The 23,248-nt window shown below is 38.2% G+C and overlaps 2 protein-coding genes and 1 long non-coding RNA gene across 5 annotated transcripts in view; 2 read left to right on the top strand and 1 right to left on the bottom strand.

The window, feature by feature from the left end:
* Positions 1-3,465: 3,465 nt before the first annotated feature.
* On the bottom strand, positions 3,466-6,359 carry LOC308408093. Its single transcript, XR_013973753.1, has 3 exons — positions 6,222-6,359; positions 4,332-4,433; positions 3,466-3,723 (listed from the first exon to the last, which is right to left on the bottom strand). It is a non-coding gene; the product is annotated as an uncharacterized lncRNA (long non-coding RNA).
* Positions 6,360-6,780: 421 nt separating this feature from the next.
* Positions 6,781-13,918, top strand: LOC308408092 (uncharacterized protein). 2 transcript variants are annotated; one of them, XM_080900174.1, is made up of 11 exons: positions 6,781-6,905; positions 7,007-7,115; positions 7,934-8,058; positions 8,865-9,275; positions 9,366-9,451; positions 9,852-9,988; positions 10,457-10,516; positions 10,848-11,086; positions 11,200-11,347; positions 11,996-12,105; positions 12,545-13,918. In XM_080900174.1, the coding sequence occupies exons 2-11, from the start codon at positions 7,076-7,078 to the stop codon at positions 12,854-12,856; spliced, it is 1,668 nt and encodes a 555-aa protein (XP_080756300.1). In that variant the 5' UTR covers positions 6,781-6,905; positions 7,007-7,075; the 3' UTR covers positions 12,857-13,918. The 2 variants fall into 2 exon arrangements, with proteins under 2 accessions (XP_080756300.1, XP_080756301.1); XM_080900175.1 differs by having other exon boundaries at positions 9,852-9,976.
* An 832-nt stretch (positions 13,919-14,750) lies between these two features.
* Positions 14,751-23,248, top strand: part of arhgef25a (Rho guanine nucleotide exchange factor (GEF) 25a) — a 42,637-nt gene continuing 34,139 nt past the window's right edge. The window contains exons 1-2 of one of the 2 annotated variants that reach the window (XM_080898793.1): positions 14,751-15,306; positions 16,233-16,371. In XM_080898793.1, coding sequence (XP_080754919.1) covers positions 15,211-15,306; positions 16,233-16,371 — 235 coding nt within the window. In that variant the 5' untranslated portion in view covers positions 14,751-15,210. The remainder of the gene's footprint in view (positions 15,307-16,232; positions 16,372-23,248) is intronic. The other variant, XM_080898794.1, reaches the window with a different exon arrangement.

The raw sequence follows: 23,248 nt of genomic DNA on the forward strand, positions 1-23,248 counted from the left end.
AATCCACACAGACACGTCAGACACTGTTCTTTCCTCTCATTCCCTTTGAATGAGGTTACATCATCTGTTGATGTACTAAATTATGGATGCTTTACTTGGCTTGTTCTGTTTGCACTAAAATGTTGAGACACCACCCAATCAAAATGTGCCAATACTGCTACTAGCCAATCAGATAGGTTATTAATCAGTTGTTAAAAATACATTTAAAGAGCAGGGGCATTGCTTTTGCAGTTTGAGACGTCCAAATAAAGAAAAACATCTACATGAAAAAAGTTTAGCTTAGCTCATGCTAACTAACAAAACTGTGTTAGCTTGACTTGTGAGTGATTAGTTATTGTTGCTATAACAAACTGGACAAGATATTCCCCAAACTGTTCAGCACTGAAGCAAAACATGTGTATCCTCCCAGCTGCCTGCAGTTGCTGCACATCTGTGAGCCGCTTTGCAACCCACTTCCACCCTAGCTCCTCTTTGTCGCACTCTATTTGATTTATTCAGTCTGATAGAAATATCAACATCAATCACGGCCATTGGTAGTGACACTTGCTCTTTTCTGTATCAGTCCTTTCTCCCTGTCAAACCACCATATATAAAGTATTTCATTTGGAAATATTATTCCTCTTTTGACAGAAATGATTGTTTATGAACTCTGACCTAAATAACACTAGCTTACATGCTAGCACACTAAACTTGATATTCTTTGTAAGTCAGGTTCTACACTGCAAAAACTCAAAATCTTACCAAGTATATTTGTCTTATTTCTAGTCAAAATTATCTCATTACACTTAAAATAAGACACAATCAGCTACAGGGCAACATTTCAGTAAGCTAAAGGAACTTGTTTCAAGACAGTGAATCTTGAAACTAGAGAAAAACTAGAGATTTTTCACTTGTTCCACTGGCAGATTTTTTCACTTATTTTAAGCTAAAATATCTTGTATTAAGTGAAAAAATCTGCCAGTGGAACAAGTGAAAAATCTCTAGTTTTTCTCTAGTTTCAAGATTCACTGTCTTGAAACAAGTTCCTTTAGCTTACTGAAATGTTGCCCTGTAGCTGATTGTGTCTTATTTTAAGTGTAATGAGATAATTTTGACTAGAAATAAGACAAATATACTTGGTAAGATTTTGAGTTTTTGCAGTGTAAAAATTAAATATAGATCGCTACACTGCAAAAACTCAAAATCTTACCAAGTATATTTGTCTTATTTCAAGTCAAAATATCTAATCACACTTAAAATAAGCCATAATCAGCTAAAGAGTAACATTTCAGTGAGATATAGGAACTTGTTTTTAGACAGTGCATCTTGGATATCTTGTTAAGTGAAAAACTCTTGAAAACATATTGTTTTGAGTCATATCTCACACGAAACAAGCTTTTTTGGCATTTCATAAACGTTTTAAGCTGCTGTGTTATTTGTAAAAGATGTATCATCTTGTTTCAAGAAATAGACCTAACTTGAATCAGGACATCAAATCTACTTTATTGAGAACTGCAGGTTAATATCATGCCCAACATTGCATTATTATGAGTCTTAGTATCTTAAGCACAGTGTATTTATTTTTCTTACATACCAGTCAAACCATATCAATGTGACATTGAAAAAGAGGCAAAACACTGAAATTGTTTCCCTCACTGAACAGATTGCGCCAAAAGTAAAATAAAAAGTAAATAGAACAATTTTTTTGCCAGTCTTTAAAAACCTTATTTCAGCCCACATATTCACAAAAGACTCAAGAATAATGTTTGATGATGTCAGTTAGATCATACTTCACTGGAATGTACTTGCTGTTATTAAAGTTTACATAGTGGTATGCTGTATAATCAACAAGATTTCCAGCATCCACAAAAATATTTGCCTGAGCTAGACAGGGAACTTCTACCTCATAAGCTAAATATTGATCATTCCACCCAACTGTAGAGAGAGGCTGGCATTCAAAACAATACACAGATGCATTTACAATATAGATGTTTTTAACAAGTGCAAACTCTGGAGCATCATTTATGACATCAGAAATAACCAAAGATTTTTCACATGAATGTATATTTCCATGTAGCATAATCCACTGTACAGAAACTACATGTTCAACTTGCTCAATGAAGTCTTTAATCTTGCCTTCTACATAATGAACATTTTTCACCTCTTTGGCTGGACCCATGTCGACTTCACTTGAAAAAATGGGATGTTTCTCATGCACGTTCTGACTACATTCATAAAGTTGGTTGTGCTTCACAAGAGATTTACAAATATTCTTAAAACTACTTTTCAGAGCCCACTGCTTGAAGAAACAATGTTTTGACTCAAAACGCATACACATATGCCTCACTGTAGGACCAAGAGCCTTAATCTGAGAAGGAAGATGCAGTAAATAATGCTGTTTAGGTATAATATTTTCATCTGGAAACAGTTGTTTGAAATGTTTTAAATGCTGCTCTATTAAAAGCTTCAATCTGGAGAGAGTTGAGACAGCAATTTATTGTCATTTGATGACAGCGTACTGACAGATATGGGGCAAGGCTTATCCCTCACATCAACAGGAGAATAAGGGAAACACAAAATTGCACTATTGAATGAATCTAAGTTCATTTGCCCTGAAAGCACAAGATTCTTTAAAACACATTTGATTTCATATGGGGCAACGCCTTCAAGAATAACATGCATGATGTCTTGTGGGGTTTGATTGATTATATCAACGTGAGGAGATTCTGTTAACTTGCTTCTCCTGTTTATACCATACGTTATTTTTAGTTTGTCTTTCAGAAAGTCCGTACTTGCCTTCTCAATGTCATTACATTGCCTGTTATGACTGGCCATGGTCCTTTTAACAAAAAAATCTTCATTAAATTTTTCCTGCATGTCTTCAAAGTGGCATTCGCAGTGCCTGCATTTACTGTAGGCAAAACCCACTCCTTCCTTAAATCCAGCCACTTCATGCTGAGCTAGAGTGTCTCCACACACAGATATGAGTGCCCCATGAATTGTCCTCTCACCACTTGCAGTGACAACTTGGACACCATCACACAGCTCAATTAAGTCACGGTTAATCCTCTCAAATATCTCATCTATACCACAACGGGAAAGATCTTTTGATTTTACCATGGCAAGCAGACGAATAGCAGGAAGTCTTGATCTGTACTTAGGGCTGATGTTACCTAAGGTGTAATAAATCAATAACAGCTTGTTCTTGTTTGCCCGAGATCCAAGAGGATTGCATAGTTCAATTTCATCTGTATATAAAATCAACTGTAATGCTGTAGGGACTTTAATAAACAGTGGGTGCCACTTAAAAATGTCTCCATCAATGAAATCATGAAGAAAGCCATCCTTGCATGGCTTTGGCCTCTCATCAATCATTGCAAGCATTCTTGGATGTGATAGCAGCTGCTCCAAACTTTTCACCAACGGTATGTAATGAAAACAATGGTCTTTAATGGCAAGAACTCTGGAGTCTTCACGCTTCGAATAACAGACTGTTTGTTTTGTGACAATAATCTCTGGTTCAACTGGTTTTAACAGTTCTTTGATGGTCTTGTCCTGCAAATGGGTGGAAGCAATTTGAGTGAAAGGGTCAACAAACTGGTCAAATACCCCCACTGCATCACTCTTTAGTTGATCCAGGTCCCCAGAATGTCTCTCAATCATGTCACTCATTTGTTGTTTTAGGTGCTCCAATAATACGGCCTGATATTGCTGGATTCCACTCACGATGTGGTTAACAGCTCTCTGTGGAAGAGGAAAAAACAAAGGAAAATCCTTAATTACAAAATTCATATGAAAACACAGTCAACATGCAAACTCACAGAGACACAATTTTTGAAAAAGGAAACCTTCAGTTACATAAAGTTAGTGAGATACAATGAGCAAAATAAGTTACCCCCACCACCCAATTTTTTTTGTAAAGAATAATATTGCCTTATGCAACGTTAAAACCTTGTATTCACTTAATTATAATGCATTTTGAGGAATCGGATCATAGGTGGAAATGCAAATTGAAAATTTGTGTTGTGTGTATTATGTTGTCTCTATTCTTAGCTCATGCTAAGGAAATATAGTGATAGGCAGATTTTGGATGCAACATACATGTCTATTTCCATATATAGTGGGGGAGTGAGATCTGAGTGGTCACCCATGAAGTACATGGAGACACATTCGAATGTCAGGTGTTTCACTCACATACCTAAAGCTGTCCATTTATGACATCTCGAATGATCTATTCAAGATGCCAGGTCTGAACAGTGCCCAAGTTATAGCTTGAGCACTGTTAAGCATATTGCTTTTAGGTTCTCTAACAATGAAATACAATTCAATGGAAAATTAATGGCATAAATTACCTGTGTCAGTCGATGGGTTTCCTTGGCTTGAAGAAGAAATGCAGTTGCATGTTTATAAATGTCAAGATTCAGGTGACCCTCTCCATCTTCTTGAAATCCACTCTGAAACAGAATAACAAAAACATATCTATTAAAACAGAAATAAATAATTGCATTGATAGGTAGCAATCACCAAACAATATTGCATTCATTAGTTAGCTAGATTCATGCCCATAAGGTACAAGGTAGATGTATTTTTACTGACTGATGTCTTTAATTTGAGCTTTTAAAATGACAACTAAAATGACAAACAAAGCAGTACTTGATAATAGATTAATAAGACCAGCAAAGCACATGGAGAGTTCAGTACAGTATAGTTTAAATTCCTTGATCATGCCTGATCACCCCCAAAATTGAATTACTTGTTTATTGGCCCATTTGTGACATTTCCTGAAAATTTAAAATCTGTCCATAACTTTGAGTTATTTTGCTAACAGTCAGACAAATGCCACCAAAAACATAACCTCCAGAGTTACTAAGAAAAAAAGGTAAAGAAAAGAAAAACAAAAGATAGTTTTAGAAAAATAAGTAACAGTTAATGTTGTCAGTAGTCTTACTGTTACTTCAGAAATGCAAATAGTTATTTATAACTGATTACTCATTTAAAAAATATACAAAATAACTTACTGATTGGTTTGTATGAAAGTAATTAGTTATGTCAGTTATTTACTGTCGGACAAGTTACTGACAATTTGAAATATGTTATATTTAGTAGTTTCACCTTTAAAAAAAATGACCAATACTGACAATAAAAGTAATATTGACTTTAATGCTCTTATTAATGTGAAGATGAGTATTTTTTTGTGTGTTTAAATTTTTTTTGACAGTAACTCTGAACAAATCATGTAATTTTGGTTTGCTTTGCCTAATAGTCATTCTCTTAGGCTACGTCCACACGTACCCGGGTATTTTTGAAAACGCAGATTTTTCTATGCGTTTGCACCTTTTGTCCACACGTAAACGGCGTTTTTGGTCACTGAAAACGGAGATTTTTAAAAACTCCGGCCAGGGTGGATATTTTCTAAAACTCCGTTTTTGCATTTATGTGTGGACAGAAAAATGGAGAAAACGCAGCGTCAAAGGTGTGCTCATTTTTTGACGTCACACTGTGCGCCACGTTATTGTTTCGGTGAAATGAATTTCTACAATACTGTTAATTGTACTCTCTGCACTGCCTCCACACATACCACTTGCTTCTGCTTCTATGCCCCAGCTTTGTTTACTTTTTCCCACCGAGGCTTCTAGACTTCTGATTGGCCAACATTTCTGCACGGTTAGGAATATATCGCCACCTGTTGCTTTGGCATGTTCATAGCAGCGTTTTCCTTCATTTCTGCGTTTACGTGTGGACGGGATTATTTTTTAAAACGAAAACGGAAAATCTCCGTTTTCAAAAATACCCGTGTACGTGTGGACATGGCTTAAGTTGACCTTGAACACATATGTAAACATGATAGCGACCTATTCAGTTAGCTGACTGGCTTTTACCAGCTGATTTCAACATGTATTTCAACAATATATCAACTTTTTTTAAACTAATAGGACTTTCTGCAAAGTTTGGATGCATTCACCGGAGCGAACGAACGGATGACTGAAAAAAAAAAAAAAAACAACAGTCTGACAAGACTGCAGCTTTGCGTTTCTGCCACAGCTCTCATTTACGTTTCAGGTGAGTTACTTAATTTAGCGAAACAACTAGTTCGACACTCATCACTGTTAAAATAAAAGTACAACATGAGTCTGTCAAAAACAACACATTTAATGGACGTACTTGGATCAGCCAAAGTAAATGCTAACATTATGTTACAGCTTCTGCAGCTCATTTCTCTGGCTTTGGTTAAAATAACTTACCGTTAGTGAGGGGATGCTTGAGCCCTCGTCAGTTACTGAAGAACTGGCGTTAGTTTGGTTGATTGGGGCCGTCCTTTCACCTGCTCCAGGTAAACCGTGGCGGGTTGATCCATCCTCCTCATCCGCTTCCACTCCGAGAAGGTGACGCGCGTGTGTCCTCTTTACGTGATAGTAGAAGGAGTTATATACTCTGTACTCACTCGGACAGCCATCAATTCCACACACCACGCGAAAGTCAGGGCTGCGGCTGTGCATGGTATTAATGTGACTCAAAAGTTGTCTCAGACTCAATGCTACAAACACGTAGCATATAAAGCAACGCCAAATCATGTTGGAAGCTAGTATGTTTCATTCGGTAGCGCGGGCTGCAGTTGTGCCGTAAAATAACTCGTTACCATGGTTAAACGCGCCTGCTAAATTGTCGTAAATGTGGGGGATAAAGTAAATTATTTTTTTATTAACCTATAATAATTAACGTTATTTTGCAATGCACAAAGACAGTTGTTTGGTTTAAAAACCAATCAATCATCCTTTTAGGATTTTTGGGCCAAAGAAATGTCAGGCAAATTGAAGACGAACTTCGTTTCTGGCTGTCGTGAATGATCTGGTGGACATCTTAAGTTCATGTAGACACGTGCCTGCCACTACTGTCCCAGAGTTCTTTGCATTCGCGTTTTATTGGAAGTAAGTTAAAATGTATTATACAGTGCTCATTTTTTGTACATATTACACTCCTTTCGAAAGTTCTAAATGTTTTGGTGTGTTTATATTGTGTAACGTTGCAGCCGAACAGTGACTGGACGAGGCAAGCTAACGCCAAAAAAGCTAACTAGTGTGCTAAGTAGGCTAACAGCATGGAAGGACTGGATGAGGTCACAGTGTCGGTTTTAAAGGGTAATGTATGCAAATTTATTTTTAAACAGATTAAATGGACTTATGTTTTACATAGGTGTATGAACACGGAAGTGTGCAAATTACATTATTTTGTAAATAATGTCGTTGATGATGTTTAAGTAATTTTTTTACCTTCCATTTCATGTGATCATTTCCTCATTTTAGGAACATTTGTAGTTATTTGTTTTACTTATGCAAGTGTATTTATTCATCCTTAGAGGTGGATAATTCTCAGTAACATTTACCAATTTACATTTAATTGATTAACTTTTTTTTGGGGGGGGAGTACTTAAGAGTAGTTTTACTGCACTATAGTTTACACTTTTACTTGAGTAGATTTGTAAAGAAGTAACTGTACTCCACTACATTCCAAAAAGCTCAGTTCCTTTAATAATACCTAAAGCTGGATAAAAATTCAGTGTCCAATATATAAAAAATGAGGTCAACAATGCTACTAAAGTAGTGTGACGATTTGCTTGTCTGTAAACAGAATTTTTCCACAGCAGTTAGCCCAGCAGATATATATTTTTTAATTTAATTAAGTAATTTTTTTGAGGAGAATACTTTTTTCTTCTACTTCATTTTATTTTGAAGTAACACTACTTTTACTTAAGTTCAGTCTTTTTAGCATGTTGATCATTAGCTCTATACAAAAAACAGTAGCAGACAATGAGGTATCCACATTTCTATACTAAACTAGTTAGCAATAGCAACACAATTTTAATGAAGTGTCAACTTTCATAGTCTCATCTCTCATGCAGTTTCCTTTGTAGGGCATAATTTCATCTTGCTATGTTTTTCTTCCAATGTGTTCATAGCTGCAAACATCAGCGAGGGAATGATGGGCACCCTGTCTCGTGAAGACTTGCAGGATCTTTTCCCAGGCCCAGAGAACTTTTTACGGAGAAAAGCTGTCTGGCGTGCCTGTCAGGATGTACTGGAGGTCAGTTTCTCAGTCACTCACCACCTCTTAAAATTGGCATCGTCGTGTTTTTGTTCCTTTTGTAATTATTTTTTTGTTTTAACACCAGTCACCAAATATACCTATTTTATTTTAAGGGAATAATGGAATGAACCTGCTATCAACCTGCTATTAATGAGGGCTGTCAATTGATTAACAAAATGCACTCAGTTATCACAACACAACTCTGTGATTAATCACAACTAAAATACTACAAACCACATATACTACTGTTACCTGAATTTTGTTTTGTATGTTCTTATATAGAATTGAAGGGTGCAATATAGGTAATCATTACAATTTAAGGAGGCAATTTTATAGACTTGTGAAGAATAACACTTTTTTTTCCTTTTTTCTTTTTTTTTTTTTTAACATCAAAATTACGGTATTGAATAAATCAATCTGCAAACCTCAACTTTGATAAATAAGTCACATCATGGTCAGTCTATGGTCACTTAGTTGTGAATAGAAAATATTGTCTCCCTGAAGCTGCCTTGCATTGTAGGAACCACCGTCCATCATAGAAAACCCTTGCAGAGTAACAACCAGTCTGATTGTCAAATCAGTTTACCAGGTTTCTCAACTCTGGAATGTGATCAAACCACCGATTACAACTAGTTTAACCGTGGGCAGAGTTGAATGGCTCTTCACTATTCCCCCCCCTCCACCCACACACACACACACACACACACACACACACACACACACACACACACACACACACACACACACACACACACAAAAAAAAAATTGCGTTTTGCTTTTATTCATTATTATTTATTTTACAGGAATCTGGCCAAGATGACTCAAAATCTTCAACCAGCTCCTCCATTAATGAGTCACCCAAGCAACAGACATCCACTACTGTAAATGCAACTGCTGCAAAATGCACAAGCCCTGAAAAGGTTGTGAAGTTATTCTATCCAGAATATGTATTGCACACTGACACTGAGCTTGAGCAAGTCCGCCAACAATACTTTGAGTTGTCAAAGAAAGGTGAAGAGCGCAGCTGCAAAATGTCAAAGGAGCTCAGATGTCGACTCATCCGAAACACCATGACTAGTATGATTGCAATCCTGAGGGCAAAAGGGGATGGAGAATCGCATAGATACCCATCAAAACCAGAAATTACAGCAATGGCAAAGAGAATAGTGCAGTACTACCCTATGCTACTGGACCAAGGCATCAAGAATACATGGGTAAGTGAAATGCATCCACTTCAATACCAAAGTGTTTCATGTTGGACATTTTAGCAGTGGTTGGAAAAATGTATTAAATGTCCTATGCAGGTTACTGTGTACACACAGCTAAACAAAAGACTGCAAAATGTGAGATCCCCACAAAAAGCCACTCCAGATGGGAGACATTCAAAGAGGTAAGGCTGCAACTAATTAATTTTAACTATGATAATTCTGTTACTCATTTTCCTCATTAATTGATAAGTTGTTTAGTCAGTACGATGTTTGAAAGTTGTGAAAGTTTTTCCCCAAAAGTCTTCTTTTGTCCACAACCTGACAATTTTAATTTCAACGATAGAGGACAAACAAAAAAGCTAAAATCATGTTTGGGCATTTTATTAAGGAAAGAAAGAAGTGATCCAAAATGATCAATCAAGTATTTGGTGACCTGCCTTTAGTTTCCTCACCTGTTTTAGCATGAAAGGAAGAAGCACTTTGTGTTACACTTTGTATATATGAAAATGGCTATACAATAAAGATATGAATTGATTGAGTTTATAGTTGATAACTAATTGATTAACTGACTAATCTTTGCAGCTCTGCCAAGAGGCGACGTCTTGATCAGCCAAGTGACGTAGAAGAAATGGATTCAAGTGACTCAACAATCATTCTGGATCTGTCCACAGAAGGGAGGAGCAGCCCAGAGTCGGCCAGTAAAACAAGTGAGTTAGAAGGTGAGTTTCAACTTTACATTTACAAACCGGTCACTGTGTGGTCATCATAAAAAAATAAAACAAATATACCTGCATGTTGAGTCAAGATGGCAGTCCTGACATGACAGAAGTAAAAGGCTTTAAAATGGGCATCAGAAAATGATAACTACATCACATTTTTCCTGTTTTATCATCAGTTTGTTAACATTTCTGTGGAAATTAATGTTAATAAAGTATTGGTATTAATAAAAGCCAGTATATTATAAATTTAAAGAGCTGGGTACTGTGGTGTGTTTATAGTATAAGTCTGTGCAACATCACTGTCTCTAACCACTCAGTATATCATGTAAAGTAATGTTTTTAAAAAACAATGTGCCTCACAAGAGGCTTTTTTTTTTTCTCTTTTTAACAGTTTTTTAATTTAGGTTCCAAACTAATTTTTAAAGTGTATTACCCTGACACAAAATATCTCTTTGCTGTGTCTTTAAGGAAAAAGGAAAGCACAAAACCTACTTGAAGAAGAACACTCTACCCTGCCAAGTCCTAATAGTGAGTCCATCCAACTGCCTCATGGCTGTGTGTGTGTGTGGGCACTTCTTTATAGGGGTGCACTTGTGTGCCTACATATAATTGTATATGATTGCATGACCATATGTAAATTGGCATTTACATGGTAAATATTTTGAAAAATGAATAAGTATTTAATAGTTAAGTTCAGAGCTGTATTTTTTTTTTTTTTTTTTTTTTTTTTTTTAAGATTTAACTCCATTAAAGTATAGTCTATATTTTTTTTTATGGCAGATTTCTGAAACTTGTCATTTTAATGACAGATTTTTTTTTAAAGTGAGAGACATTATTTATATAATTTTGTGTCTTGCAGCAAACAAGCCTGCAGATATCAACAGTCCAGACACCCACTGTCCAGCAACCTTGGCCAAACACTACAAGACCCTACAAACTTTGTTTAAAAGAAAAAACCCAAACCAGCAGGATGTCTCTCAGCTCCTGGATTTGGAATTTTCAGCCAGAAGAGCATTCATTGATTCAAATACTATTCGCGAGGAGGACAGACACAAAAAGGTTCTAGAAGCATATCCTTGCTTCAAGGACATTGGACATGTAAGTCATTGTTGAATCCACGTGATTCAAGCCAAACAATGTTTATCATACCAACTTCTTGCTCCTCAGTGATGCATTGACATGTTTGTATTGGTATGCTGAATATTTTATAGGTGATGGAGGAGCTTCATCGCATTTTGGATAAAGAAAATGCCAACTTCATCAATGAACTGAAGGGAAGATGGCAAGATTTCTGCCAGAAGGTGCAGTTTTTTGGTGTATGGAAAAAGACGCTGAAGCCCCCAATGGGAATGGATAAAGGTAAGCAATGATGTTTTGGTGTTATTGGTCATCAGAGTATAGTTTGGATCTTTAAGCATGTTAAAGCAGTAGTCTGTAAAGTAATGTCACTGAGGACAGGAGGAGGAGAATTTGAAATTTTAAAGGCCTAATCCCCCACTCACCCTCTCCTTCTTGAAGGAGCTGAAAGCCGCACCTTTACTAGTTATGCGCAGGGAAAACAGACTCAACGCTACAAAAGGCTAAAAATACAAACCAACAGGCCAGTTTAGGAAAAGGTTGTTGTGTAGGCTCACTACACAACATACAATGTAAGATAAATCCCTTTTTGTTCCCCCTCCCTCCCCTCCTCGGCATTAAGTTTTACAGACTGACATTAATGCAATGTCAATGTAGGTGTAGTTAGCATACAAGCATAAGTCATATTAGCCTACTGTAAACACAGTATACAACAATTATCTACACCATTTAGCATTTTTTAGGTTACTGTGACAAGTTTAAACTATGGATTACAGCTTTAACTTTCATGTGCTAGTGTCTTGTTGTTCACCTTTTCAATCCACGATGGTTGTCACTGGCCAAATATTTGTTGTTGTTGTTTTGTTATTTTTGATCTTGAGGATTTTGTTTAAGTGTGGTAATGAGATGATGATTCTTTTTTCTGTATAGCTGAACAGGCTCTTGAGATCCTACATGTGCTGCCATCACTGTTCCCATCCACCTCTGCTCCTCCAAAGAGGGCACGGGATGCAAGTGAGGCTCTGGTGCATGTCCTTGAGGTGAGTTGTGTAAAATGTTTTTTGTTTTTGTTCTTTTTGGGACAACAGTATTAAAAAAATGCTGCTTCTGATGAGTGCCAAAGTATTTTATATTCACATATTATATGTTCTAAGCCTTCAAAAGGCACCTAAAACACATTTTTGGAATGAGGGTTCTCACAGGTTAGGTCTCTGTGACCAGTAAATACAAACATGGATGCATTACATGGTAGCACATTTTTATCACCTCAATGATACCTAATTAAATGTAGCCTTGGTTTTCTGTTTTTCAGGAAGGCTAGACAGATGTGAACACTAATTCCATCGAGAATAATTAAAAGTAGCAATTTCAGATGTGTTTTCTCAGAACCTCAACTTTTGTTGTAATTTAGCTTAAGTTATGTGTTTGAAACAAAAGTGCATCATCCTTACAAAAGTATGTCTGTGTTATGTGTTAAAGGACCAAGAAGACCCTAATACCTATCTGAAGAAACGTCCTCTCTCCTGCCCAGTGCTGATTGTGAGTCCATCCAACTGCATCCTAGCGGTAGGAGATGTGCCAATAACCACGTTTCCAAAAGACTTGGTTACCGAGGGTGCTTTATACCTTATGGCCTACTATTACACCCTTCACCTTACATACCCAAAGTGTGTAGCCACTCTGCTTTCCGTCATACAGACGGAGGTTCTCTTGGACAAAATCCATGAGAGAGATCTCACATCATCTTACAAGAAGAGCATGTCTGAGTGGACTGCTTTTATTGGCCAGTAAAGCCAATATGGTCAGATGGACTATAGGAAAGCACTTCCTTTCTCCTTCCACGGCTACTACAGTCCATGTTGGTTGTGATTGATTTTTGTTTGTAATTTGGCCAGGTTAGCCCAGTGTTATAATTAAGGGTGCACGATAATATTGGCTAACATGCCGGCATTTTGTGTTTGGTTTGTGCAGTGCAGAGACAGCCTCACTTTTAGTTAATTTTAAGATTTTTTTTTCTTTTTCTTTTTTTTTTTTTTAATGTTGAGTTTAGGACTATTCAGAAAATAGGCTCTACTGTGAAAGAGTAAATTGACTAAGCTGAGACTGACTAGTTTGGTCTAAAAGTAAGAATTGCTTTATTGTGTATTGGCTAGTACAACTGTAAAATATTAGATATAGCTGAAAAATCAAATACTGTGCATCCTTAATGATACTGTTATGGTATTGTTTGAAGAATGTGGTCAAATGTTCATGTTAAAAGCACTTTGTAATAATAAACGTTACAGGTTGAGGAGTTTTAGCCTAGCAGTGTTTGTCTGTACTTTGCCTGTGCAATGCACATATGTTACAGGTGTGTTTAGTGTTAGATTGTGCAGGGGAAAAAGTCACTGCAAAATGGCTTTCTTTTATGTAGTCCCCTCTGTTTATGGGGTTTTATCAATAAAGTTGTTGCTTTTGAAGTCTATAGTTCTCATTTTTTTTGTCTTATAAACAGTAGGTAAAAGTCTTGAATATGGGGTAAATGCACTAGAAATAGAGAATTATTACAAAAAAGATTGCCTAATACTAGTAAAAGAATGCTAACTTTAGTACATTTTGTCTCGAAATGCCAATTTCTAATCTTATTTCAAGTAAGGTGTTGGACTTAAATCTAGATGGGTGTCACATTTTTAGAACTGAAAATAAGTTATATACACTGAAAACAATGAGGATGATGTTGGGAGGTTTATAGAAAAAATGCTTTTTTTGAGGGGAAAATACTACTTTTGAGCACCACAAACTTATTATGAGACACAAAAACGTCACAACACTAGTAAAATATAGCTAAGAATGAGTTTTTCCAGCTAATTTCAAGATCTCGTAAGGCTTGATTCACTGTCTTATTTCAAGAAATCTTGTCAAGAGAATTTTCACTTGTTCCATTGGCAGATTTTTTCACTTATTTCAAGCAAAAAATAACTTGTATTAAGTTTTTTTTTTCTTGTTTTTGGAGGGCCATTTTTTCCAGTGTAGAAGCACAGGGAGTACAATACGTGTGTTTTTCTTGGAGGAACACAGCGACTGCTGCAGTGAAAATCTAAGACTGATAGACACTAAAGATAGAATCGCATGGCATTTGAACCTGAAAGTTTGATTAAGTATGCTAGTGTTCTCCAATAAAAGTTAAGAATTTGAAAGACAGACACACTTCTTTATGACAATGTCTCTCTACTTGGTCAGCATTGTCAAAATGTAAATAATGTTGCAAGTCTTCTGATTTTAACAGCTTAAATAATGAGCATCTAAGCAGTTGAAAAAATAAAGTAAGATAAATGTGGAAATGGCGACAGTGTCTCAAATAGTTGAGCTTCGTGGACTGTGTTTTCATACCTTATTTGGGGCTGCCCCACCGCTCAAGGGTTCGCACAGTCTATGTGTCACTGCCTTGGGCTTGAGACTTGGGCAAAAATCAAGAGAGTGTGGAGTTTTACAGGAGTTCAATGAAAGATCAGATTGAAATACTTTGAGCTTAAAAAAAACTACAGGTGCTAACCAAGGAAACAAGGAAAGACAGAAGAGAAACAATGATGAAAGGGGTGAGGTTTGGGGGAGGGGGAGGTGATATTGTATAGCCAATGAAGAACAAGAAAGGAGGATTTCAGGGAGGGTGGTGTGCTCAGCCACTGCGCTCCATTTCAGCATTCAGAAAACATACAAGAAGGCCAACTTCACACTGTCAAACCTCATGATTTAGAAGAACCACAAAGAAGAAGACTGTGGACTTTACAAAAACCTCAGAAGGAGGCTGAAGAAGAAGAAAAATCTGTCTGTTTTTCAGGTTCCTGACAAAACAGTGCAGACTATCAGAGAAGGAAGCTGCACAGACACTTGCAGCCATCTCACCTGTGCGTCCTGGACGTGCTGAGGCTCCTGACCAAGTGCACGCTCCCACACAGACACGAGCCCTCCTCCTGCTCCTCCTTGATCTATTCTTGCGCATGAGGTTTCCTGTGTGTCATGGTAGAAAGAGGTGGGCTCAGCTCCAAACTGCAGCACAGTGCACAGTGAAGGGGCAGAAAACAAGAGCACAGGACAGACACGGGACACGAAGATTGCATCAGAATCAGAGACCAAGCTTGTAGAGTTTTTGTGTGGTGTTCAGGAGAATGAAAGCTCTGCAGAAAAATCAGGGACGCACTGACCAGATGTTAGGAGCCATGGCTGATGTGCTTACTTCCGTGGCCATGCCCAATCAACAGTGGGTGAGTTGTGACTGCTGCCCAGCTGGCTCACTTGAAATCTGTTTGGATATATACTGTCTGTTTATATGAAAGAATAATGCCTTAAATTCAAACTGAACGCACACATGGAGGTGTTTTTCAGGGTTCGTAGAGCACAACATATCCACAAATCCACATTGTACATGCCAAGTTTTTGTGGTTGTGTTTTTTGTTGCTTTTGTTGCTTTGTTGTTCATCGCTATAACCTTTTCATCAACCTAAAATGATCAAGATATAGTGGATAGGGAGAGGAGAGAGTGAGGGGTATGGAAAGTTTGCAAGTCTCCGTTCAGTGCTTTGGAGGAATCTTGGATGTTTCAGTGGAACAGGAAGCTCAGTAGTGTTGATTAAAACATCGAACCATAAACAAAGTCATGCAGGTCTAATGCCTCATTGCAGCCCTGCAAATGTATTCTCCTCCCCCCTTTCTCTTTTTTTTCTCTGCCTGTCCTCTCTTCTGTAGGACAAATTCTGATTTGACAGAAAGAAAAAAGAAAAAAGAAGTTGGAGGGTACCACAGTGACCAGTGAATTCCTTTTTGAAGTTCTGTTTCTCTTAAAAAAATGTTTATCTTGACAGATTATTTCCTTTCCGGCAGATATAGGACATGGCCATAACAGTGAATCTAATCTCCCTCCATCCCTGGACTTAAAGACAGTTTCAAACCTATTTCTGAGAAACGGTTCTCATCCAAGCTCTGTGGCAAAACTAGGGCCTCATTTCCATCACATTCTTGTTCAGTGTGTAATGGAGAAAAGGATGAAAAAGATGCAGGAAACTGGAAAAAAATCAGCCACTGGGATAATGTTCTGTGGTTATGTGACCATAAGTACTCTATACAATCTTGCAGTCACTTCCTCCTTGAGTGCAGGGCTCCACTGCTGACAAATGCATCTCTCTGTGTATAGCTCTCAGAAGGAGGTGAGGTAGACCTCCCATCATGCGAGGAGGAAAAGGGGCCTGTCCAGGGTCAGTGGGAGCCAGAGGGCCTGGACTGGGAGCAGCAGGCCTCTACTACAGAAAATTCAGACCAGAGAGAAAGAACAGGTAAGACCTGAAAGTGCTGCACCGAGTGACCCTAGACCAAACACTGCAGGTCTCACCAAACCAGTCAGAGCTTAGAGGCTCACCGAAACGCAAACTTCCAGCTATGAAACATCTCAGATTTCTGTGAAGTAACGTTTAAGAAACCTTCCTTGTGCACTCCTCAGTCTTTTTTTCTTTTTATGATAAGGTTCATGTGAGCCACTAGCTACTGCCTGTGTTTTTGCTCTCAGTTCACCCTGTTCTTGAATGTTAGCCATCAAAACAGGCCTGGGTCCCATCTGCCATATCTGATGGTGGTCATTAGGCAGTAATAAGCTCAGGAAAGGTATCAGATTGGAGTCACCTGAATGTTGGTGGTTTGCTCTTATTAAACTCCACCCTCTATATCCTCTATTAGCACTGATAACCTTAAATTGCTTTGCTGTAATGTACCATATATGAGTTCGTGAGACAGAAAAAGACTTCTTGTGTGCATGCATATACACAAGCAATACTTTCCAGATGGGGCAAGAAAACATGCTCCACTGCCTGCCCTCCCCTTCTGCCCCATCACTGTTGGTTGAACTTATTTTGATTTTTCTGTGAAAGGCTTGCGTGCGTTGCCATTTTACTTGAGTGGAATGGAACAAAAGGAGCTTTGTTGCTGGATCTGGGTTTGGGTTAGAGGGAGTGTGTGTGTATATATTGGAGGTTTGGTGGTGTGTACCATGTGGCCAGACCACTAACTGTTGTGCAGAGCAGTATATGGCTTACAGAAGGGGTGTGAGTGAGGCCAGAGGAAGCTGTCAGCGATGCTTATCTGTAACGGTCTTACTCAGACAGGGAATGCTATTGAAGTCGATGCAGCCAGAAATTCTTTTTGGTCGGGGCTCAGAATAGCGGAGCGAAAAAAAAAAGAAAAAGTAAGGAAATGCATTATTCAGGGCCATGTAGAATGATGATGACCGAAAAGGAGATTGTTTATTTCAGCTCCAGACAAGCTCGATTGTTTTTGTGCAGCCCATTTTCCTCTAGATGGAAAATTGGATGGAAAATTAATGAAACACAAGGAAAAAACATCTGAACCAAAACGCCAGACAGACTTCGTCTTAGCCCAGAGAAGGTTTGGCAATACACGTTGTCACTTATTTGAAACATTACGTTTACGTGAATATAATTATACTCGGCTGTAACATGTAAATGAACAAATGTAATTTTCTCACTTTGTGATTTTCGATATCACACTGAATGCTGCTTTATTTTATTTCATTAAGTTGGGGCAGCTTTGTTATTTTGAGGTCTTACCGCAGTATCTTTCTACTTACCTAATATTTATTTTTGTCTGTGTCAGTTATTTTTTGTTGGAGCTGGCAGTACAGAGCCCATGAAATCACAAAGCGTTTACCTTTTTATGGCCTTGACACAAAGCCACATTCATTACTAATAATTTTCTTAAAATGCAATTTAGCAAACTTGGTAACCTCGAAGATAAATACAAATTTTACTTAACATTTTTGTATTATCGTTAAAAACATCAGAAATGTTCAATCTTTATTTATCAGTTGAGAAAAATGAATCAGGTAATTCATCAACGTTATCACTTGAAAGGGTGCTACATAATTCGATTTTTATCCTCAAGATTTTCCATAATTTCTGACCTTCTAAATGTAGGACAGAGGAAAGACGATAGGCCCTTGCTTTCTTCAAAGACATGGTTCGTTGGCTCATAAGGGCCATCTGTTATGTGTTAGAAACGAGATGCCTGCTAGTGGTTTCCCAGGAATCACAGGCCAGTGCCAGCATCCACAAATTCAGATTCCCCCATTTTTTATACAATTCTTAAACATTCCTGTTTTTCTCATTTCCGTGAATTTAGTGACTTTCTTTTTTCCCTCATTTCACCTCGTTGTGTTTGTTTTTTCACCAGTTCAAAGCTATATTTGAGTTTGAATTACATTTTTAAAATTTTGTTTTGAAACAAGGCTGTGTCCACAGCATTGTTATTTTAACCCTGACCTCTCCTTCAGAGCTAGATGTTAGGATTTTGACCTGTACATCTGTCTGTCTGATGAAAAGGGGGCTTCTATAAAGTCAGCTTTACTGTGATATCATAGCATTCTGTTAAAAATATAATTTTTTTCCTTTATTTAACACCATAACTCTGAAACAGAAGGGAAGATTGCAACTTGGCTGATTAACTATAATCAGATTTTTTTTCACAGACGTATAATTCACATCTTTACTCTTGCCAGATAATACAAATATTTCCTTTATTTAAAACACTGATTTCTGATGGAGAGCTGTAAGTGTGTCCATGCACTCTGGGTTTTATAGTTTTGTCCTTTTTTGAGGTAAGATCAAATCTTCACTGAACCAGTAATACAAAGTGCTAAATTTTACCTATAAATGTCTACAAGAAAAGCTCACGTGTACACAACACACCTTGTGTGTCATCATATGTGTCATCAGTGTTGAGGAAGAGCAAGATTTTCAATTGAATTGTGCTAAAAAGCAAAACCATGAAACACATAAGAATTCCTAATGTGTAAAACCAGAGACCAAAACAAAAGAATGGAGAGAAATTCTTTTTTAGTCATCTTAGTTTAGCACAGTGCACCTCACTGGTTCTCAAATTAAACCATTCATATTTTTCCATAAGTTATTATGAGGAGAAATGTGCGGGAAATCCATGGTTTTGTCCATATCTGGTTTTGAGAGAGGCTGGGAGAGTGTGCCATTCAAGGAGTGCTGATCCCCAAGGACCTTGGAACTGAACTGTGTGCGAATGACCTTAAATGGGCAGAGATCAACCTGAAGCTGCATCGTATTGTATAGAGCCCAGAGATCGGAGACATTAGCATTACTTCACATAAGTCAATGACATAATTATTCCTGTTTATTTATAACAAGTCCAGAGTTTTGCCCAGAAGAGATGCATAAATACTGTAGTATAATTTCAATGTATCTCTCATTAATAGAATAAATATAAGTTTAATTGGCAAACTAAAGCCACCTCACCAACACAATTAGTTATACATCTTATGTATACAACCTTCATGTGCAATCTAGAATAGCTTTTGTTATACACTGTATCAGAAATACTACACTCTCCCAGGTTCTATGTAATGACTAAATGTTACCGTGATTTGTTTTTGCACCTAATCCTCTGGTATTTGTTTCAGTTCTTGTAGGGATGATGTTACCTGAACTGTCAGCACTGTCTTCCTGTGAAATAGTGGTGACTGACAGGTATATTATGGAGACATCTATTTCTTGAATTCACAACATCCATCAGCTCACTAAGCTTGCTGTTGCTAAACTAAATATGTTTTGGCCACTTGGGGGCAGTGGAAAAAAATGTGAACACAGCAGCAACATACAGAAAGTTTTTTTTTAACAGTATTTTGGTGATTTTTAAGTGACCCCGAACTGAATAAGTGCATAAGGTGGATATATTTAAAGATTTATATTTTAATATTAGGATATAGAAGTATTTCATTCAGGCTGAACTCTTACTGTAGCAGGGGCACCTTTTGATATTTTTTTCCAGCAGATAATCCCTTGGGTTTGCATTTGTTTAATTAACTTTTTATCCTTTGGGGGGCGTTTTAGATCATACTTAAGCCCCAAACTCAGTCACCAGCAGTCTCAGTGGTAGCATGCTGCTTTTAGAGCAAGGTTTACACTTCAGCTCCAAGGAGATAAAGGCAGAGAGCGATGCTGTGGGTCAGGTGAAGCTGGAAAACTCCAACCTGAAAGCTGGATAGATTTCTGGAAAAATAAGAGCTGGATGGGAAAGGGAGTATATGTTTGTGTAAAGGCAGATCTTTTGCTGTATGTGTGTGAATATTGTGAGACATGGACCTCCTGTCTGTGCAGCCTAGTGCAGAACTGCTGCCTGAGAGCAGCTCTGCTCGATGAGGTACAACAATGGGAGGTACTTAGTGGTACTAGTGAAGTGCACACACACACATGCATGTACAGACAGAGAGAGGCACACCCGTCTGCCTCCCCGGTGTATGCTAGCAGTGCGTAGTTTAGTCTAATTGGACAAAAACAGCATCTCTTTGCAGGGCAGATGAGTTACGAACAGGACAGTTACTTCACAACTTCTGCTCCATGACATCAGCCAAAACAGCCCCAAACCTCCCCCTCATAGTGGCTTGTCCAAAATGCCAGTTTCCCTTAATTGGCACTCAGAAATAGCGAGAGCTTAGGAATAGGGAGGAAAAAATAGAGAGGAAGTAAAGGAGAAAAGGGGAAGGAAAAATTGGTATAAAAGTGAAATGCAGTGAGCATATTTTGGCAGGATTTTAGCAGAGTGATGGGGTGAAGAAAGACTAATGTCAGTGGGGGGTTGGGGGACACATTGTGAATAAGCAACTGCGTATCTGCTGAACTGAGACTTGCTGTATCTATTAGCATGCATGTTTATATCACATGAATTTTCTGTATTTTGCTGTTATTTCTGTAATTTATTGCCACACATTATGAAGGTTTTTACCTCAGCAGGGCGTACAGTGTTTGCAATATATGCATCCCAAGAGTGGCACATGAAATGAGCAGGAAATGTTGTGTATGAGCTGATTTACAACACATTCATAAATCACACTTGATATTCCACTTTGAGCACACACTCTGAAATGCGGCTCACTCTCTCTTTCAGTGGAAACATAATACTCTCTTCCCTGCTTGGCTGCCTGGCTCTACATAAAAATGTCATACCCATCTATTTGCTAGTGTGCTTATCTGCAAACGAGTCCAGTCCAGCGTGAATGTAAATGTATAGATTTCATTCATTCTTACACGTCTCTGAATCTGAACAAGCAGAGGAGTCTTCTGTGTGTGTTTGTGTGTCTGTATGTGGGGAGTAGGAGAAAGAAGTGAGTGAGCAGAGAGGAGAGATAAAAGGAGAGAGATGAATGTGTGTTAATGCATGCCTCACCTCACATCCCCCCTCTCCTCCCTTCAAGCCGAGGGAGGAACATTTTTTCCATATTTCTGTTAACGTTCAAAGCTTTGTGCATTGTCTGCTGGTCCAGTTTTGGTACTCATTTATTACACTCCATTATTGCACGAAGGACACTGCCAGTGTTAAATGTCAGGGCTGATGCACAGAAATAGATGTTAGTTAAAGACCAAAACGAAACATAGCACTCAGTATGCCAAGTACATGTCAGATCTGGTCATTGAGTGTCTAATAATAGTCCAAAGATTTGTTATAATACTGTAAATGAAAACATTTTTTCCTATTTGTCGTGCTTTGAAGCGGCACCACTAAAAGAACGCCTGCAATCAACCTTACGCAACAAGTACAAAAGCACCCCCTCCCCCCCGCTGTGGGACTTGTAGGATCATAATCTGGCAGCTTCTAGCTTAAGAGCATATTAAAAGATTCTCTCATATTCATTAATTTTGAATGTGTCTCCAGAGCGGTTTCTTCTTTGCTCTATAGCTGTTTTTTTGTTAATTGGTAGTGCAGGCAGTATTTGTTCAGTTTGTAACACAGTTTGCTGTCGTCTTTCTTTGCCGTCTTTGTTTTATCTTGTTTCTGTTGCTGTCAAATCAACTGTTTCTCAGCCCATTTTGAGTTGTGCTCCTTCGCTCACACGGTGTTTGGCAGCCATATCAGCATCAGACAAATGGAGACGTTCAGCAGTGCCTTTCAAGAATCCTCTAGCGAATTGCCCTTTCAATCACAGTTGCTTAAAACATCCATTATAAGCAAAGAAACTGAGAGAGCGATGGAGGCTGTGATGGGGAGAGAGAAAGGAAAGCTGTGACCTGTGTGTATCTTTACAGATATGTGGTGAACCACTGTGCTGCCTGAGCCTGGGAATTGATAATGCATAAGTCTGTCTCCAGTCCAGAATTGTATTTTCTATCTGCTTTAGATCCCTCTTCATGTACAGAGTGCTGAAATGCTGCATAGTCAATGCACTGGTTTGAAGCACTCTGTTTGTATGGCTAATGGGTGAGGCAGCCAGGCTTCTCTGTTTACCCTGACAGAAACATCCTGACAGGAGTGTGCCACCACCCTGCCACTGGACAGAAAGATGATGGAGACACAGTTCTGCCAGCTGTTGAAGTGCCTGACGGTGCACCTCAGTGATGCGTGCGCTTGTGTGTGCCTGCATGGTGGTTCAGTGCCAGCTGATACTCAGCCTTCTCTTGTTTCCATTGATGCCCCGTAGAGGAACCTGAGTGGGTGCTGTGATGCTGCCTGTCTTTGTTGCAGTAATCAGGTGGTGATTTCCACACAGTTGGACTGTAGCCTGTGAAAGGATGTGCCCAGGAAAATTGAGATGGGCTCGCACGCTGAGTCATAAGCTTAGCAGCTTCAGGCCTGAGAAAGACTGTTTGTTGATCAAATAGTAATTGTGCCTCAAAATATGTGGCATGTCTTGAAACAAGTTTTATTTTCCTCCCCGCGCTAGTTATATCTCGAGTTGGATGCATTTGCTTTACTTACTGACATTTCAACAGCCTCTGCTTTCACATGCATGGAGAATGAGCCATAATCCAGATGTTAATTGACTTTAATGTGCTTTGATGTAAAGTACACATCTAAATATTGCATGCTTTGTGTACAGCGCTTTGTTAAGAATTGCCCTGTGTAGCTTTCAGGTTGATCAGATTGACTTAGAAAGAAAGGGAAACAATTCTACAGTGTTCCTCCTTTGAATATGCACACTCACAGCTAATGCTACACACAAATGCCCAAATGTGCTCCATGCTCGATCCGATTTAGTCACAGACACATTTACCCAAAGACACATTTGCTCGCAAAAAGATGTGGGTCAAAGATTGCAGCTGCTGCTGAAGATTTTTGGGTAAAAGCACCTCTGAGTGAAACTAAAAATTCTAAAAATGTCACTCATCAGGTTTTGTAAATGCA

This window comes from Rhamphochromis sp. 'chilingali' (assembly GCF_963969265.1).
Source record: "Rhamphochromis sp. 'chilingali' genome assembly, chromosome: 12".
Lineage (NCBI taxonomy): Eukaryota > Metazoa > Chordata > Actinopteri > Cichliformes > Cichlidae > Rhamphochromis > Rhamphochromis sp. 'chilingali'.

Excerpts from the sequence above, each read along its gene's own strand:
- LOC308408092 (XM_080900174.1), top strand. The coding sequence starts at position 7,076 with ATGGAAGGACTGGATGAGGTCACAGTGTCGGTTTTAAAGG. Across the intron at positions 9,452-9,851 it reads GATGGGAGACATTCAAAGAG|CTCTGCCAAGAGGCGACGTC; the intron begins GTAAGGCTGCAA and ends TAATCTTTGCAG. Across the intron at positions 12,106-12,544 it reads CTCTGGTGCATGTCCTTGAG|GACCAAGAAGACCCTAATAC; the intron begins GTGAGTTGTGTA and ends TATGTGTTAAAG.